This window comes from Chiloscyllium plagiosum, chromosome 14 (genome assembly GCF_004010195.1).
Source record: "Chiloscyllium plagiosum isolate BGI_BamShark_2017 chromosome 14, ASM401019v2, whole genome shotgun sequence".
NCBI lineage: Eukaryota > Metazoa > Chordata > Chondrichthyes > Orectolobiformes > Hemiscylliidae > Chiloscyllium > Chiloscyllium plagiosum.
In genome coordinates this window covers 6,168,359-6,185,633 of record NC_057723.1, presented here as the reverse complement: position 1 = coordinate 6,185,633, position 17,275 = coordinate 6,168,359, and the positions used below count along the sequence as shown (strand labels likewise).

Genomic DNA, 17,275 nt, shown 5'->3' with positions numbered 1-17,275 from the left:
AAAAACTTGCCTCACACAGAGAGTCATAGAGATGTACAGTACAGAAACAGACCCTTCGGTCCAACTCATCCATGCTGACCAGATATTCTAACCTAATCTAGTTCCATTTGCCAGCACTTGGGCCAAACCCCTCTAAACTCATCCTATTCATATACCCATTCATATGCCTTTTAAATGTTGTAATTGTACTAGCCTCCACCACTTCCCCGGCAACTCATTCCATCCACGCACCACCCTCTGCGTGAAAACGTTGCCCCTTAGGTTTTATTTTATTTTTCCCCTCTCACCCTAAACCAATGCCCTCTAGTTCTGGACTCCCACACCCCAGGGAAAAGACCATGTCAATTTACCCTATACATGCCCCTCATGATTTTATTGACTCTATAAAGATCAACCCTCAGCCTCCAATGCTCCAGGGAAAACAGCCCCAGCCTATTCAGCCTCTTCCTATAACTCTAATCCTCCAACCCTGGCAACATCCTTGTAAATCTTTCCTGAACCCTTTCAAGTTTCACAACATCCTTCTGATAGGAGGGAGACCAGAATCGCATTCAATATTCCAAACGTGACCTAATCAATGTCCTGTACAGCTGTACCATGACCTCCCAACACCTCCACTCAATGCTCTGACCATTAAGCCTTCTTCACTATCCTATCTACCTGAAATTCTACTTTCAAAGAACTATGAATCTGCATTCCAAGGTCTCTACTCAGCAACACCCTCCAGGACCTTACCATTAAGTGTATAAGTCTTGCTCTGATTTGCTTGTCCAAAATGCAGCACCTCTCATTTATCTAAATTAAACTCCATCTGCCGCTCCTCAGCCCATTTGCCCATCTGCCCATCTAATCAAGATCCCATTATACTCTGAGGTAACTTTCTTTGCTGTCCACTACATCTCCAATTTTGGTGTCATCTGCAAGCTTACTCCTATACCTCCAATGTTCACATCCAAATCATTTACAGAAATGATGAAAAGCAGTGGATCCAGCACCGATCCTTGTGGCACTCCACTTGTAATAGGCCTCCATTCTGAAAGGCAACCTTCCTCCAGCACCCTGTGTCTTCTACCTTCGAGCCACCTCATTTGAATTTTCCCTCTCTCCTTAAGCCTATGCCCCGAGTATTTGGCATTGCCACCCTGGAAAAAATGACTGACTAACCACATCTCTCATAATTTTATATACTTCTATCAGATCAGCCTTTGATGCTGTAATGAAAACAATCCAAGTTTGTCCAATCTCTCCTTATAGCTTATACATTCCAAACCAGTCAACATCCTGGAAAACCTCTTCCTCATCCTCTCCACATCCTTTCTATTGTGTGGTGGCTAGAACTGCACACTGTACTCCAAATGTGGCCTAACCAAAGTCATAGATAGTTGCAACATGACTTGTCAACTTTTATACTCTATGTCCAGACCAATGAAGGCAAGCATGCTATATGTCTTCTTTCCCACCTTCTCCCCTTGTGTTGTCACTCTCAGGGAGTTAGGTGGTTGCTTTTGACTGGTGGAGACTCGCAAGGCTGAAGAGCCTTCTCCTGTGCCATTGACCTCAATGACTCTATCACATTGTTGTTTGTGGGATCCTTCTGAGTACAAATTTGGTTGCTGTGCTACATTACAACAATGACTACTCTTCAAGAAAGTGCTTCAGTGACTGTAGAGTACTTTTGATGCATTTTATGGTCATGAAACGTGATATATAATTAGAAGCCTTTTTTAAGTACTTTGTAATGAGAGGAGGCTATTTATCTCCTTGAGTCTGTTCTACTATTCAGTTAGATCCTGGTTGAACCGTAGCTTGACTCTGTTTACTTCCCAACCAGAAGAAATAGCCTTTAACCACTCTATCAGCGTCAGATTTTATTTATGTAATGCGTTTAACATAATAAAATGCCCTGAAGTCACAAGAGTGTTATAAAGTGAAATTTGACACTGAGCCACATAAGGTAATAATCGGGAAGACGGCCAGATTCTGAGTGAAATAGGTAGGTTTTAAGAAACATTCTGAAGGAGCAAAGAGATCAAACCGAGGGAGCTCCAAAGCCAATGAATCCTGATTGAAATAAATGTAAATTATTATAATTTTCAGATGCTGCAGATGCAGAGTATAAATCAAGGCCGTGCCCACAATCATCAGTCAGCAGACTAACTCTGTGACAAATCTTTTACAAATCAAGACCCTTACTTTCTGAAGTTTAAACTAAACAATCTGCTCTTCTTCATTATCAATCATGGACACCAGTGCCCCTAAAGCAAACTCAAGCGGCTTATGGATTTTCTGTTGCAACAAACCACCAGGTAGGAGAACCACCAGCCAGTCAACAATACCCAAACAAACTTCAGAAATAATCTAAAAGGATTTAAATAAGATAAACATCACATCATTTGATATCGTCCCAAACAAAAGATTCAAGAACAAATTTAGGAGAGTAAAATGATTTAACTGCACACAGAATACTTCACCTTGAATTCTGATTTTTAATTTCTCATTATTGTCTCTCTTGGTTTGTGGAAACAAACTATTGTGATCTCGCTTCTTACAGCAATCACTACTTTCTGGAATGGTCCACTGGATATCAAGCCCCATGATTCCTGGAGTTTAAGATTTTAAAATGAATTCACGAAGATTCACCGATTTCGCTGATTTTCAGACCCAGCTTAAAGAAAGCACGGACCAGGTTTCTGTATTGAATGAGAATCACAATTTATTATTTATTAGCTACAAGTAAACAGTTACAAACTGTAACAGTACAAATTAAAATTCTAATCTTTTAAGCTCTCCATTAGCCACACACATACACACACAGGAAAACACTAGAAGGGAGGGAAACCTACAAAAGCAGGTCGACAATCTTTCTGCCAAGATCTGTTGAGTTGGCTCTTGCTGATGAGATATTACATCTCAACTCTCCTTTTCTGAATCCTTTTTCTAGTTCACGTATGAAAGTCTCAATTATCAATTAAAAGTCACAGTTCACAGCAACTGCAGAAAGGAAAGAAACCGTTTTCAGGTTGAAAGTGGGTTTTGACTGCAGAGAACAGAGAAACTACTCGTAAGCTGATCCTCTCACTCTATCTTGATCCCAGGCCCAAGCTGTGTTCACTGAGAACCCAAGCACATGCTGCTGGCAGGCAAAAGGCCTTTGTCATCAATAACTTGTTAAAAGACCAATCAACTTCTAATTGCAAACCAGAGCTGCATCTGTGCACAACCCCTTGTCTCCAGTTCAACTGCAAACTAACTTGAATTACTGTTGGTTCAAGTAGCTGTATAAATGATGTTTATCATAAAGGTAAAGTTACTTGCTTTTCAAAACATGTAGCAATCTTTAAAAATGCAATTCTTTCTCATTTCAGTCCACTATTTTAACTATCGTTTTGAAGACCACAGTCATAAGGCAGTCCACTGTGTGTGTCCTGTCCATCAGCGGACCGGCCTTACTGAAGAAATACATCTTGACAACTCTCTGTTTCCCCATCCTCTGGGTGAGGTGTCACCTCTTGCTGTTTAGTTGTAGAGAGCTGGTCTCGGAGCTCAGCAATTCCTGTATATGAAGATGAAACACAGTCAGAAAAAGGAATTTACCCAAAACGTCGATTTTCCTGCTCCTTGGATGCTGCCTGACCTGCTGTGCTTTTCCAGCACTACAGTCTTGGCCCATGTCCTTCTAATCCTTTCCTATCCATGTATTTGTCCAAATGCCTTTTAAATGTTGTTAATGTACCCGCCTCAACCACTTCTATTGTCAGCTCATTGCATATGCGTACCACCCTCTGTGTAAAAAGGTTGCCCCTCAGGTTCCCTTTTATTCTTACCCTGCTAACCTTAAACTGATGCCCTCTACTCCTCGATTCCTCAACCATGGGAAAAAGATTGAGTGCATTCACCCTATCCATGCATCTCATGATCTTATACACTTTTTTAAGATCCCCCCTCAGTCTCCTATGCTCTAAAGCAACATTCCTAGCTTGTCCAACCTATCCCTATAACTCAGACCCTTGAGTCAGGCAACATCTTTGTAAATTTCATCTGCACTCTTTCCAGTTTAATAACATCCTTCCTATAGCAAGGTGACCAAACCTGAACACCATACTCGAAGTGTGGCCTCACCAACATCCTGTACCACTGCAACATAACTTCCCAATTTCTATACTCAGTGCCCTGACTGATGAAGGCCAGTGTGCCAAAAGCCTCCTTCACTGCCCTGTCTACCTGGGACTCCACTTTCAGAGAACCGTGCACTTGAACTCCAAGGTCCCTCTGTTCCACTACACTCCTTAAGGCCCTAGCATTCACCACAAAACTCCTGCTTTGATTTGACTTTACAAAATGCAAGTCCTAACACTTATCTATATTACTCCATTTGCCATTCCTTGGCTCACTTCCCCAGCTGATCATGGTGCTGCTGCAATTTCTGAGAACCTTCCTCACTGTCCATGATACCGCCTATTTTAGTGTCTTCAGCAATCTTACAAATCATGCAGTGTACATTCTCATACAGATCATTGATATAGATAACAAACAGTAATGGATCAAGCACTGACTCCTGAGGCACTCCACTCGTCACAGGCCTCCAGTCTGGCAAGCGTCCTTCTAATATTATCCTCTGCTTCCTACTATTAAGCCAATTGTGTATCCAATTTGCCAGTCTCCCCTGGATTCCATGCAATCTCACCTTCCGGGGAAGTTAACCATGTGGAACCTTATCAAAAGCCTTATTGAAATCAATATAGACTGCGTCTACCACCCTGCCCTCGTCAACATTCCTGGTCACTTCACCAAGAACTCTAACAAATTTATGAAGTATGATCTCCCACGCACAAAGCCATGCTGACTACTCTTAATGAAACCCTGTCTTTCCAAATGCATGTATATCTCATCTCTCAGAATCTTCTCAAATAACTTACCCACCACAGATATTAAGCTTACTGGGCTATAGTTCCCAGGCTTTTCTTTGCAGCCCTTCTTGATCAAATGCCCAACATTTGCTACCGTCCAGTCTTCCGGGACCTCACCTGTGGCTAACGATGATGCAAAAATACTAGCCAGGGCTCCCACAATTTCTTCTCTCGCTTCTTACAGTGTTCTTGGATATATCTGGTCAGGACCAGGAGATTTATCCACCTTCATACACTCTAATACATCCAACACCTCCTCTACTATGATATGGACTGTCCCCAAGATATCACCATTAACTTCCCCAAGTTGTCAAGTCTTCATGTGTTTTTCCACGGTAAACACAGGAGAAATCATCATTGAGAACCTCATCCATCTCCTGCAGTTCTACACATACACGTCCACTTTGGTCCTTGAGTGATCCTATTCTCTCTTTAGTTATTCTTTTTCCTTTAATATACTTAAAGTACCTCTTTGGATTCACCCTAATCTTCTCAGCCAAGGCTATCTCATGCCCTCTTTTCGCTCACATGGTTTCCTTCCTCAGTAAACTCTGGTATTCCCTGTATATCTCCAGGGATTCCCTTGATCGCAGCTGCCTCTACCTGATTTGATCTTGAAAACTTTCTGCATGGAGCCAGGAGTTAAAACAACAGTTGCTCAGGACACTGTGACTGAAGATGGAGCATGTTGGCAGATATTCCAGAATTCCAGGACAATGTGTTTGTGAGTGTATGTGTGTGCATGCGTCTGTGTGTGTGTGTGTGTGTGTATTGATGGGGTGGATGTGTCCTCGTTGACTAGGGTGCTGCTTCTCTCATGGATCTTGAATGGGGTTTAGGGGGTCTCTGTGTTAAGGAGGCTGATAGATGACAGTCCCCTCCTCCTGAGTGCTCCCCTTACTAGACAATGTATGTACGAGACAGCATTGGAATTACCTCGAGCCCTCCCTCCCCAACTCCATGATCAATCTTCACTGTTTAGATTGAATTTCAAAGTGTCAAATTAACCAAGTGAAACAGCTGTCTTCATTTTCAGTGGCAACAGACCACAAATAATTATCAGACTTTGTTATAGTCAATTACTCACTCCAGCCAATCCACTTCAACAACTCCACTTCATGTCCTCCACTCTACTCCCGTTCACTCCCCTCCGCCTCAACCCCTTATTCCACACCAATCTTTTCAACTCCAATCCCCTCCACTCTAATCTTCTCCAGACCAGTTACCTCCAAAGCCAACTCCTCCCATTCAGTTCCTACTATTCCACTTCAAGCTTCTCACTCCAATACCCTCTCCTCTGCTCCATTCCCCTCCAATCCCCTCGCCCTCCAATCCCGTCTCCTCTAAGCCATACCATTTATAAATCACTCACTCTGTTTTAAGTGTTTCTTTTCTAACTCTAGTTGCTGTTTCTGGGCAGAGAGCTGTACTGCGTCCTGAATTGCACCATTCCCCTCCAATTCCCTCCCCTCCAATCTCTTGCCCTCCAATCCTGTCTCCTCTAAGCCATACCATTTATAAATCACTCACTCTCTTTTAAGTGTTTCTTTTCTAACTCTAGTTGCTGTTTCTGGGCAGAGAGCTGTACTGCGTCCTGAATTGCATCCTGCAGTAATTTGCAATAACGTTTTTCCAATACATCCAGTTTCAGCTGAGACACCTCCCGGAATTCACGAAGGACCTTTGAGAGGGAAACAGAAAAATATTATTTTTCATATAAGTAACAAAAATTGTTCCAAGTCCAGAACTCAAACATTACCATGTTTTTGCTGTCCGCATCCAAATAGTTTAGGCTTCAGCACAGACCCATGCAGGACTTCATTCATCACATCCTGCCAATGACATAAGACCGACTTACACCAACTCTGTTTTCTAGCAGCCAGCCAATCTTCAGTCTGTGTCATTACCCTGGCACTATAAGCTTTTATTTTTCAAGTGAACCTTTGATGTGACACCTTATCAAATCAAGGTATCCCTGCAGTGTGGAAGCAAGCCATTCAGCCCATTGATTCCATACCAACCTTCTGAAGAGCATCCCACTGAGACCCATCCCATCCCTGTCACCCTACATTTCACATGGCGAACCCATATAGCCTCCACTTTCCTGAACACTGGGTAATTTAGCATGGCCAATCCACTTAACCTGCACATCTTTGGACTGTGGGAGGAAACCAGTGCACCCAAAGGAAACCCACGCAGACACGAGGAGAATGTGCAAACTCCACACAGACAGTCGCCTGAGGGTGGAATCAAACCTGTGTCCCGGGTGCAGTGAGGCAGCAGTGCTAACCACTGAGCCACTCTGTCACCTGAAATACCTTCTGAAAGTCCAAGCATGGTACGTTTTTTTAAACACAACTCATGTTATTCCTTTGAAACAAGTTGACTAAACATGAATTCCCCTTGAATAAAATGAATAAACTACCCATTTGATCCACACACATTTATTGGTCTTCCCTTTAAATGTTCCTGTGCTTTTTTCCTGTATACAACTTCTCAAACTCCGCTCCTCACCTGGAGAGCTTGGAGTTTCTGATTCTCCAACTCGGCTTTGTAGTTCTGGTGCATTGCCTCCAGGTCTTTCTCCGCCTCCTCCTTCTCTCTCCTCAGAGCCACCAGCTGTAAGACCACCACCTCTCGTTCCCTCCTCAGCCTCAGTGATTCATCTGGTGCCACTGTGCTCTCAGGGCTAGTCTAAAAGAAGAGTTAATTGACTTCACTCAACATAACTCATAAAGTATTGGAAGGGAACGTGCAACCACTGCAGGTCCCACTGAGGAGCCCAGTCATCACCTGAGTACCATGGACAAAAGGTTTTGATACTGATCTACAATAAAAATACCCTACATTTATACAGCACCTGGACAGGAGCATATTCAAGACAAAAAATTGATACCGAGCCAAAGGACATTAGGACAAGGAACTTTGTAGATTCCACGGGGTCACTTAATGGAAGAGGGGGTTAGAAAGGCGTCGATAGGGATGGGTAGGAAATGCTGCCGTAGCCACATATGCCCACATCCCTAAGTGAGTGAATGGAGGATAGAAGCATGGCTGTTGATGGTGGTGTGAAGGAACTGGCAGGTGGGCAGGAGGTCATGTGGAGAACCTCAGAAATCTCACCTGTGACAGGGAGGGGTCAGGTCACAGAATATGAGGAACACATTGACGCCTTCCAGGATCAGGATCCAGCACAGTCAATGGAGCTACACTGTGATCATGGGATTTGGTCAGAGTTTAGATACAGGCAGCAGAGCTTTGGATGAGTTTGTGTTGTAGAGGGTGGCTGATGGGAAGATGGCCAGGAAAACTTTGGGTGATTCGTCCAGGAACTGAGAAGCATTGGCTGGCATGCCGTGGACAACGAGTGGCAATGAAACTGTTCAACCTGGTCTTTCCTGAGCTGGTTCCTGAAAGCAACATTAGAAAACTGGATTGCTCTAACAAATCTGACCTGATCTCTCAGATAATTCAGGGAGGAGAGCCAGCCCAGCCAATCTGATCTCACCTACATGTGATTCTAGTTCCACTTCATTGTTGTAAAAACTCATTTGGTTCAATAATGCTCTTTCAGGAGGCACATCTGCCGTCCTTACCTGGTCTGGCCTACATGTGACCCCAGACCCACAGCCTGTAGCAATGGATGAGAAGTGGAAAAGTGTTTGCTGCAAAGAGGAGCAATCCCAACAAAAACAACACTGTTTATTTTGTTGAGCAGGGTACCATATTTTACATCTTGCTGTAAGACTGTAAATTATATGCCATTCTGCCCATCCAGTTTCCTCGACCATTTGATCATGTCTGACATGTTTCTCAACCTCATTCTCCTGCATTCTCCCTTAGATACCTAATCAAGAACCAATCAATCGCTGTCTTTACACTCAACGACTTGGCCTCCACAGCCTTCTGTGGCAATGAGTTCCACAGATTCCCCACCCTCTGACTGAAGAAATTCCTTCTCATCTCAGTTCTAAAGGGTTGTCTCTTCACTCTGAGGCTGTGCTCCCTGGTCCTAGTTTCTCCTACTAGTGGAAACATCTTCTCCACGTCCGGTCTGTCCAGGCCTCTCAGTATTCCATAAGTTTCAATGCAATTCCCCAATCATTCTTCTAAACTCTATCTAGTACAGACCCAAAGTCCTCAACCACTCATCATAGGAAAAGCCCTTCACCCCCGGGGTCTTGTAAACCTTCTATGGACTCCCTCCAATTCCAGCATATCTTTCCTTAGAAACAGGGCCCAAAACTTACAATATTCCAAATATGGTCTGACCAGAGCCTTATACAGCCTCCGCAGTACATCTCTGCTCTCATATTCAGCCCTCTTGAAATGAATGCTAACATTGCATTTGCCTTCCTAACTGTCATTGAACCTCCACATTAACCTTAAGCGAATGCTGAACTGGGACTCCCAAGTCCCATTGCGTTTCAGATTTCCAAAATCCTTCCCCATTTAGATAGTAGTCCATGCCCTCCCTTCATAACTCACACTTTCCAACATTGTATTTGATCCGTCAGTTTTTTGTTCACTCCCCTAGCCTGCCAAGACATTCTCAACTCCTCGCTTCATCAACACTACCCGTCCATCCACCTATCTCTATGTCATCTGCAAATATAGCAACAATGCCCACAAACATTTTTTTCAGGCAACTGCTTCCCTCTGAGAATGACTTTGGCTTTCTTTCTGCTCTTTGTGCTGCCTAGAGGTGGTATTCAAATAATACTCCATCTTTGGACAAAACATCAAACATTTCCAGAACCAGAGTCACAGTCTAAGGATACGGGGTCGGCCTTTTAAAAAAAAATGCATTGGATGTAGGCATTTCTGGCTACTACAGCATTTATTGCCCATCCCTAAGTGCTCAGAGGGCAGTTAAGAGTCAATCGTAATGCTGTGGGTCTGGAGTCACATGTAGGCCAAACCAGGTAAGGATCGAAGTTTCCTTCCCTAAAGGACACTAGTGAACCTGATGGGTTTTCTCCAAAAATTGACAATGGATTCATAGGTATCATTAGACTCTTAATGCAAGTTTTTTTTTTCTATTGAATTCAAATTCAACCATTTGCCATCATGGGATTCAAACCCAGGTCCCCAGAACATTATCTGGGTCCCTGGATTAACAATTATACCAACAGGCCATCACCTCCCCCCATCACTTTAGGACTGAGACGAGGGGAAATTTCTTTACCCTGAGACTAGCAAACCTGTGCAATTTTCTGCCTCAGAAAGCAATTGAGGCCAAATGATTGAATGTTTTCGAGAAGGCGTTAGATATAATTCTTAAGGCTAAAGGGTATGGGGCAAAAGTGGGAACCGGTACTGGATGATTAACCAGATGATGTTGGATGGTGGGGCCAGCTTGAAGGGCCAAATGGCTTCCTACTGTTCCTAGTTTTAATGTTTTTATGTTTAAAAGGAAAAGTTTGCATTGCTGTGGGGAAAGATCAAGACAGTGGAACAAGGGATGGGACAGAGGATACATGGGATAAACACAGACACACACACATATAATCTCAGCTCAGGAAGACAGCCATCGAATCACAGCATGGAAACAGACCCATCGATCCAACCAGTCCATGCTGAACATAATTCCAAATTAAACTAGTCCCATCTGGCTGCTCCTGGCCCATATTCCCTCCAAACCTTTCCTATTCATGTACTTATCCAAATGCCTTTTAAACATTGTAACTGTACCACATCCACCATTTCCTCCGGAAGTTCATTCCACTAAACTAGTCCCATCTGGCTGCTCCTGGCCCATATCCCTCCAAACCTTTCCTATTCATGTACTTATCCAAATGCCTTTTAAACATTGTAACTGTACCACATCCACCATTTCCTCCGGAAGTTCACCCTCTCTGTAAAAAATTACCCCTCATGTTTTTATTTAAATCTCTCTCCTCTCACCTTAAATATGTGCCCACTTGTCTTGAAGTTCCCCATCCTAGGGAAACAATAACTACCATTAACTCTCGTTATTTTATATACTTCTATCGGATCGTCTCTCAACCTCCTACGCTCCAGTGAAAAACGTCCCAGCCTATCCAAACATCTCATAGGTAACTGGAGTTGGGAAATAAATCTTGGCCTAGGACCCTCACCCCATGAATGAACGCAAGAAATTTAATAGGATTGACATGATGGACAGAATGGCTTTTAAGGTTCTATGAATATGCAAACCTTCAACGTTTTTGAACTATAATGCATTCATGATTGGACAGAAACATCAACATTCAGAAATTCGTGCCGGTAAAGAAAAAATGCAAAATGATTTCACCCAAGTTTTCTGAAGGTTTTAAATCCCAAGTCAACTCTACCTTTTGTCGCTGCAATTCTCGCTCCATCCTCGTCAGTTCCCGCTGAACTAAAGCCGCATTATCTTCGGCCAACCTTTTCCTCCTCTTCATTGCAGCAGTGTAGAGATGATCGAGATCGGAGTGCAACAGTGCAGTGTTCTGCCATATATCAGGAAGATTAAAATTAGTACAGTCTGGAATAAGGCCATTCCGCAAATTTAAATCTGATAGTTTACAAACGAGAAGGCCAATATTCTAATCATGTGCTTCACACATGGAGTATTGGCAGTAAACCAGGAAGTCAAGGGGAGGTAGTGATGTAGTGGTAATTATCACTGAGTTACAATACAGCAGCCCACTCTAATGTCATGAGGACATGGATTCAAACCCTACCAAAGAAAATGGTGAAACTTTAAATTCAGTTTTTAAAAAAAAACTGTGGTTGACTTTTAATTGGGCAGTAAATGGGGTCCTAGCCAATAATGCCCACAATCCAGGATTGACGTTAAAAAGAAGCCCTTTTTCGCTGTTGTTTTGGAATTCCCTACAATTTTCCAACACTCCACCAGGGACATATGGATGGCAAGAGCCAGATCTGGAAAGCTAATTTTCCCATGGGCACCAGACAGTCAGTGAGGCTGTGCCCATCCCCACTCTCCCCATTCTAGCATTTCACCATGTTGACTGGCACGTGGGAACATAGATTAAACTGTGGGCCGAGGAAGTCCCAATGCTCAGGATGGTGTCAGCTGTAGCTGTCTTGGTCCTCAGTCAGAAAGTCCTGTCTTCACCTGCTACACTCTGAGAGACTCCTCGCGCAAATAGATGAGCTGATTCTCCCAATGTACTGAGTGAGTGCTACACTGCCAGGGGAGCCATCTCGTGGTGAGATACTAAAAACAAGGCCTTCTCTGTCCGCTCAGCTAGAACAATAGCAACATTTAAGGGGAAATTTGATAGATATATGAATAAGCAGGGAATAGAAGGATACTGACCGTGTAGAGGCAAACGTATTGTGGTTTAGTAAGCTATCATATGTCAGTGCAGGCTTAATGGGCTGAAGGGCCTGTTCCTGTGCCATGTTGGTCTTTGCTCTTTGCTTTACTAGCAGTGCTGAGGTAATGACCTGGTGGTATTATCACTAGACTATTAATCCAGAGATCCAGGTAATGTTCTGGGGACCTGAGTTTGAATCCCATACTAGCAGATGGTGAAGTTTGAATTCAGTTTTTAAAATGATCTGGATAGACGGTGGTGAGGCAGTGGGGGTGGTGAGGCAGTGGGGGAGGGATGATAGCGCAGGCATCTTTGATGATGAGCTGGCTCAGGACTGACGGACTCTCAGGAAAGAGTGAGGAAGGCAGATGCTGGAGATCAGAGTCGAGAGTGTGGTGCTGGAAAAGCACAGCAGGTCAGGCAGCATCCAAGGAACAGGAGAATTGACATTTCAAACGAGAGCCCTTCATCAGGAATGAGGCTGGAACGTCAATTCTCCTGCTCCCCGGATGCTGTCTGACCTGCTGTGCTTTTCCAGCACCACATTCTGGACTCTGTTTAAGCTATATCTTTCTATTTTGTTTATTGTTCTTAAACTATTCAAAATGGTGACAGAGAAAAGCTTTTCACCATATTTTACTGTTTTTCTCACTGACAATAAATCATTCATAAATCAGGAAACAATCATCATAAAAGCCCATCTGGTTCACTATTAACCCTTAGGGAAGGAAACTAGTGTCCTTACCTGATGTGACAGCAATGTGGTTGACTCTAGACTGCTGTCCGGGCAATTAGCAATGGCCGCTAAATGCTGGCATAGGGATGCCCATGTCACATGAATGAATGTTAAAAAACTCTTATTTCCTGGAACAGTACTTTTTCCTCCACCTTAAAAACAGATAATCTGGCCATTTTGCACATTGATGTTCTTGGGAGCTTGCTGTGCACAAATTGACTGCACTTCAAACGTGCAACATTGACCCTAAAGTATGTTGGGACTTCCTGAACCCCATCTAAAGGCGCAATAGAAATGCAAGTCATTTCTATTTAATAAATGGCTGTCCTATCTAACCTGTGAAGACAATCTCCCTTCCCATCTCCTTCCCCTTTGAATAAGGCCTCACATCAGGAGTGAACACACACCATTATCTTTAAACAAGGCAAGAGAGGGTGGCTCATTCTTCAGAAGCTGGTTTGTACCTTGCGCCAGAGTGGCCATTGACTCACTGCATATAGACATGAGTTCTAAAGCAATTGGTGGAGGAAATGTTCTTTGGAAGAAATATGAAAGGAGATCTTGTTAGTCTGTTGAATTAAAACTAGGGTCAGTACAAGATAGGGCTGACTATATAGTTATTTTCTAATTGACCTTTTCAGAGATGTTATTACAGACCATTGGGGCAGATGGCATTTGAACCTGGGCCCCCGGCACAAAGGTTTGGACACTACCACCAGAGCTCCATATGACTGCTGATATGATAAATTACGAACGAAATCGTCCAAAGAGCATTGTTCACTGTAAAAAGGCAATGTCTGCCCTCTTGTGAATCAATGTGAGCAAGGATTTTATCAAATATCACTAACTACAGGGCAATGGTAAGAGAAGACTTTCTGATGACACTGGACAGACTCAGGCTCTGCTTTTATACGATCTGACTCCGATGTAAGCCATTTTGCACATGCTCACTGCCTTTTTTTAGAATCACGGAATGATTATGGGGCAGCAGGAGGCCATTCAGCCCATTGTGCCTGCACCAGCCCTTTAATCTAGTCCAGCTCTATGACCCAGTGTCTATCTCCCATCTTTTCCCATATCCCTGAACACTATTTCTACCCACACGACCATCCAATGCCCCTCTCGAATGCCTCAGTTGAACTTGCCTGGCAGTATGTTCTGTACCCTAACTACTCGCTGGGTGAAAATGTTTCTTCTTACATCAGCCATGCTCTTTTATACATCTCTTTAAATCTGTGCCATTTTGTTCTTGTTTCTTTTACAAGTAGGAATACTTTCTTCCAATCTACTCCACCTTGTGTTCATGATTTTGAAAACCTCTATCAGATCTCCTCTCAGACTTCTCTCCAGGGGGAACAGTCCCAACTTCGTCAATCTATCCTCATAACTGAAGTTCCTCATTCCTGGAACAATTCCTAGTGAGTCACCTCTGCACCCTCTCCAATGCATTCACATCTTTCCAATAATGAGGCTTCCATAACTGTACACAATACCCCACCAAAATCTGATAAGTGTGAATCGAGTAAAATTAAGTTTGTATTCTCTATTCAGTGAGACACATCCCATAAGGAGAAGAAAAGGAGCAATCCTTGCATTTATACCACTCCGTATAGGCTGGTGTGTACAGATTCAGAAGCAGTTTTCAAAATGGAATTGGATCAATATTTGGAGAGGATATCATTCCAGAGTGTGTGCAGAGAGTCTGGATGTTCTTGTGAAGTTGCCAGAAGATTTACCGGAATGGTTCGTGGTCTGGGAGATTTAAAAAACAGGGTTGAGGAGGGAGAAACCAGGACGTTTCCCTTTATCCAAGAAGATTGAGGGGAATTTGAAGCAAATTGACAACAGGTTTGGGTCAGCTGGACAGAGAAATACTGTTAGCTTTAGCTGATGGTACTTGGGCTAGAGGACACAGATATTGTGTGCAGTTCTAGCCTCCCTCCTATAGGAAGGGTGTTGTTAAGCTTGAAAGAGTTCAGAAAAGATTTAAAGGATGTTGCCAGGGTTGGAGGGTTTGAACTATAGGGAGAAGCTGAACAGGCTGGGGCTGTTTTCCCTGAAACATCAGAGGCTGAGGAGTGACCTTATAGAGGTTTATAAAATCATGAGGGGCATGGATAAGGTCTTTTCCCTGGGGTGGCTGAGTCCAGAACTAGAGGGCATAGGTTTAGGATGAGAGGAGAAAAATTTAAAAGGGACCTAAGGGGCAACATTTTCATGCAGAGGGTGGTGTGTATACAGCATGAGCTGCCAGGGGCAGTGGTGGAAGCTGGTACAATTACAATCATGTAAAGGCATCTGGATGAGTATATTGTGGGAGAAAGATCTGCTACCCTGCCCACCCACAGCATGACCACATAAGAAGCACAGAAGTAGGTCTGTGAAACACAGAGATCAAGCCTGCCAACACACAAAGAACACACCCACAATGCCCCATTCTTGACCAAACAGGCTAACAAAGAAGCTGAAAAATGTGTTGCTGGAAAAGCGCAGCAGGTCAGGCAGCATCCGAGGAGCAGGAGAATCGACATTTCGGGCATAAGCCCTTCTTCAGGTCTGATCTCCAGCATCTACAGTCCTCACTTTCTCCTAGGCTTACAAAGAAACCAGACACGGCCAAACTACTCCCAGACCAGAGAATACACTTCCCAAACAGCCTGCACAGTAAAGCTCCCAGCCCAGATTAGCACTGCGATCCCAATACCCTCTGGGCAGGCTCGTTTCCCATTGAAACCGATACCACATAAACAAAGGCAGACCGAGTCACCCCGGAAGGAAGAGGAATACAACGGACACACCTGGATGCCAGGAGAAGAGACATTTACACATCTGCGCGCGGACGGGAAATACAATGAAGAATCCTCCAGGAGACATCCTAACCCACTCACGGAAATGGCTGGAATCTCCTGTGTCAACTACAAATGAATTGCTGCTGCCGGACGTTTGATTAATTTTCATTCAGTTTATTCTTGTTTTAATCGCTTCACAATTTTCCCCATTGTACTGTAACTGCTTTACAATTATCACCTATGTGCTGTGCCCCTATAAAGCCTGCCTGCACCTTCCACTCAAGGAAGAGAATCCTGGCCATCTATACAGGGAATCAATTCTGTGTCAGCCTGGTCAATTTCTCTTCCGTGATATCACTTTGTTTAATAAACCGCTTGTCAATTTCACCGCAATCCTCATTTGTGGTCTCTGATTCATTGGACTGAATTTCTCCAACATATACGAATAGGAAGGTTTAGAGGGATATGGGCCAAGTGCTGGCAAATGGGACGAGATTAGGTTAGGATATCTGGTCAGCATGGACGAGTTGGGCTGAAGGGTCTGTTTTAGTGCTGTATATTTCTATGATTCTATGGACTCTATTTAAGAGTTTGGGCAGGAAAGGCAAGGCAGTTGTGAGGAAGAATTTTTTACTCATTACCCACAAAGGCTGGGGCTGGGGGTGTATGTGTAGAAGTAGCTGCCAGCAATAGCTTCCAAAGGAAACTGGACTTGAAGGAAATTAAGTTGCAGGGTTTCAGGGAAAGCACAGTGCAGTGGGTCTGAATGGTCTCCTGTTGTGCTATAACTGTACAACTCCATCAAAGTGGTCTGTGGTGGAGAGCTGATGGGCAGAATGGCATATTTCTTTCCAGAAGAAATTAGTCTATGATCTCACACTGCACCAAAACATTTTAAAGCCAATGGAATACTTTTATTGTTACTATGGTGATGTAGAAACTGAGGCAGCAAGTTCGACAAACAGCAACATGATAACCTGCTTTTAATAACACATGTTCATCGACCTGAACTGTCAACCCTGTTCTGAAAAAGGATTTGAAAATGGGTGTCTGGATTCGAAACGTTAACTCTGTTTTTCTCTCCATAGATGTTGCCTGGTATGCTGAATTTCTTCAACACTGCATGTTTTTGGTTCAGGTTTCTCGTATTTGTGGCTCTTAGTTTTATTTTATGTCAATTCTGCTTTTTCTCTCTACGCAGATACTGCCAGACCTACCAGGATTTTCCACCATGTTCTGGTTTTGTTTCAGTTTTCCATGTTATAGAGTCATAGAGTCATAGAGATGTACAGCATGAAACAGACCCTTCGGTTCAACCCGTCCATGCTGACCAGATATCCCAACCCAATCTAGTCCCACCTGCCAGCACCTGGCCCATATCCTTCCATAACCCTTCCTATTCATACACCCATCCAAATGCCTCTTAAATGTTCCAATTGTACCAGCCTCCACCACATCCTCTGGCAGCTCATTCCATACACGTACCACCCTCTGCGTGAAAAAGTTGCCTCTTAGATCTCTTTTATATCTTTCCCCTCTCACCCTAAACCT

The 17,275-nt window shown here is 43.5% G+C and overlaps 1 protein-coding gene across 1 annotated transcript in view; it reads right to left on the bottom strand.

Annotated features, from left to right (window-relative positions):
- Positions 1–2,565: 2,565 nt before the first annotated feature.
- LOC122556975 (kinesin-like protein KIN-4B) overlaps positions 2,566–17,275 on the bottom strand; it is a 38,949-nt gene continuing 24,239 nt past the window's right edge. Inside the window, exons 9-12 of the mRNA XM_043704208.1 lie at positions 11,225–11,362; positions 7,422–7,601; positions 6,438–6,588; positions 2,566–3,553 (exon numbers count right to left, since the gene is read on the bottom strand). Coding sequence (XP_043560143.1) covers positions 3,447–3,553; positions 6,438–6,588; positions 7,422–7,601; positions 11,225–11,362 — 576 coding nt within the window. The 3' untranslated portion in view covers positions 2,566–3,446. The remainder of the gene's footprint in view (positions 3,554–6,437; positions 6,589–7,421; positions 7,602–11,224; positions 11,363–17,275) is intronic.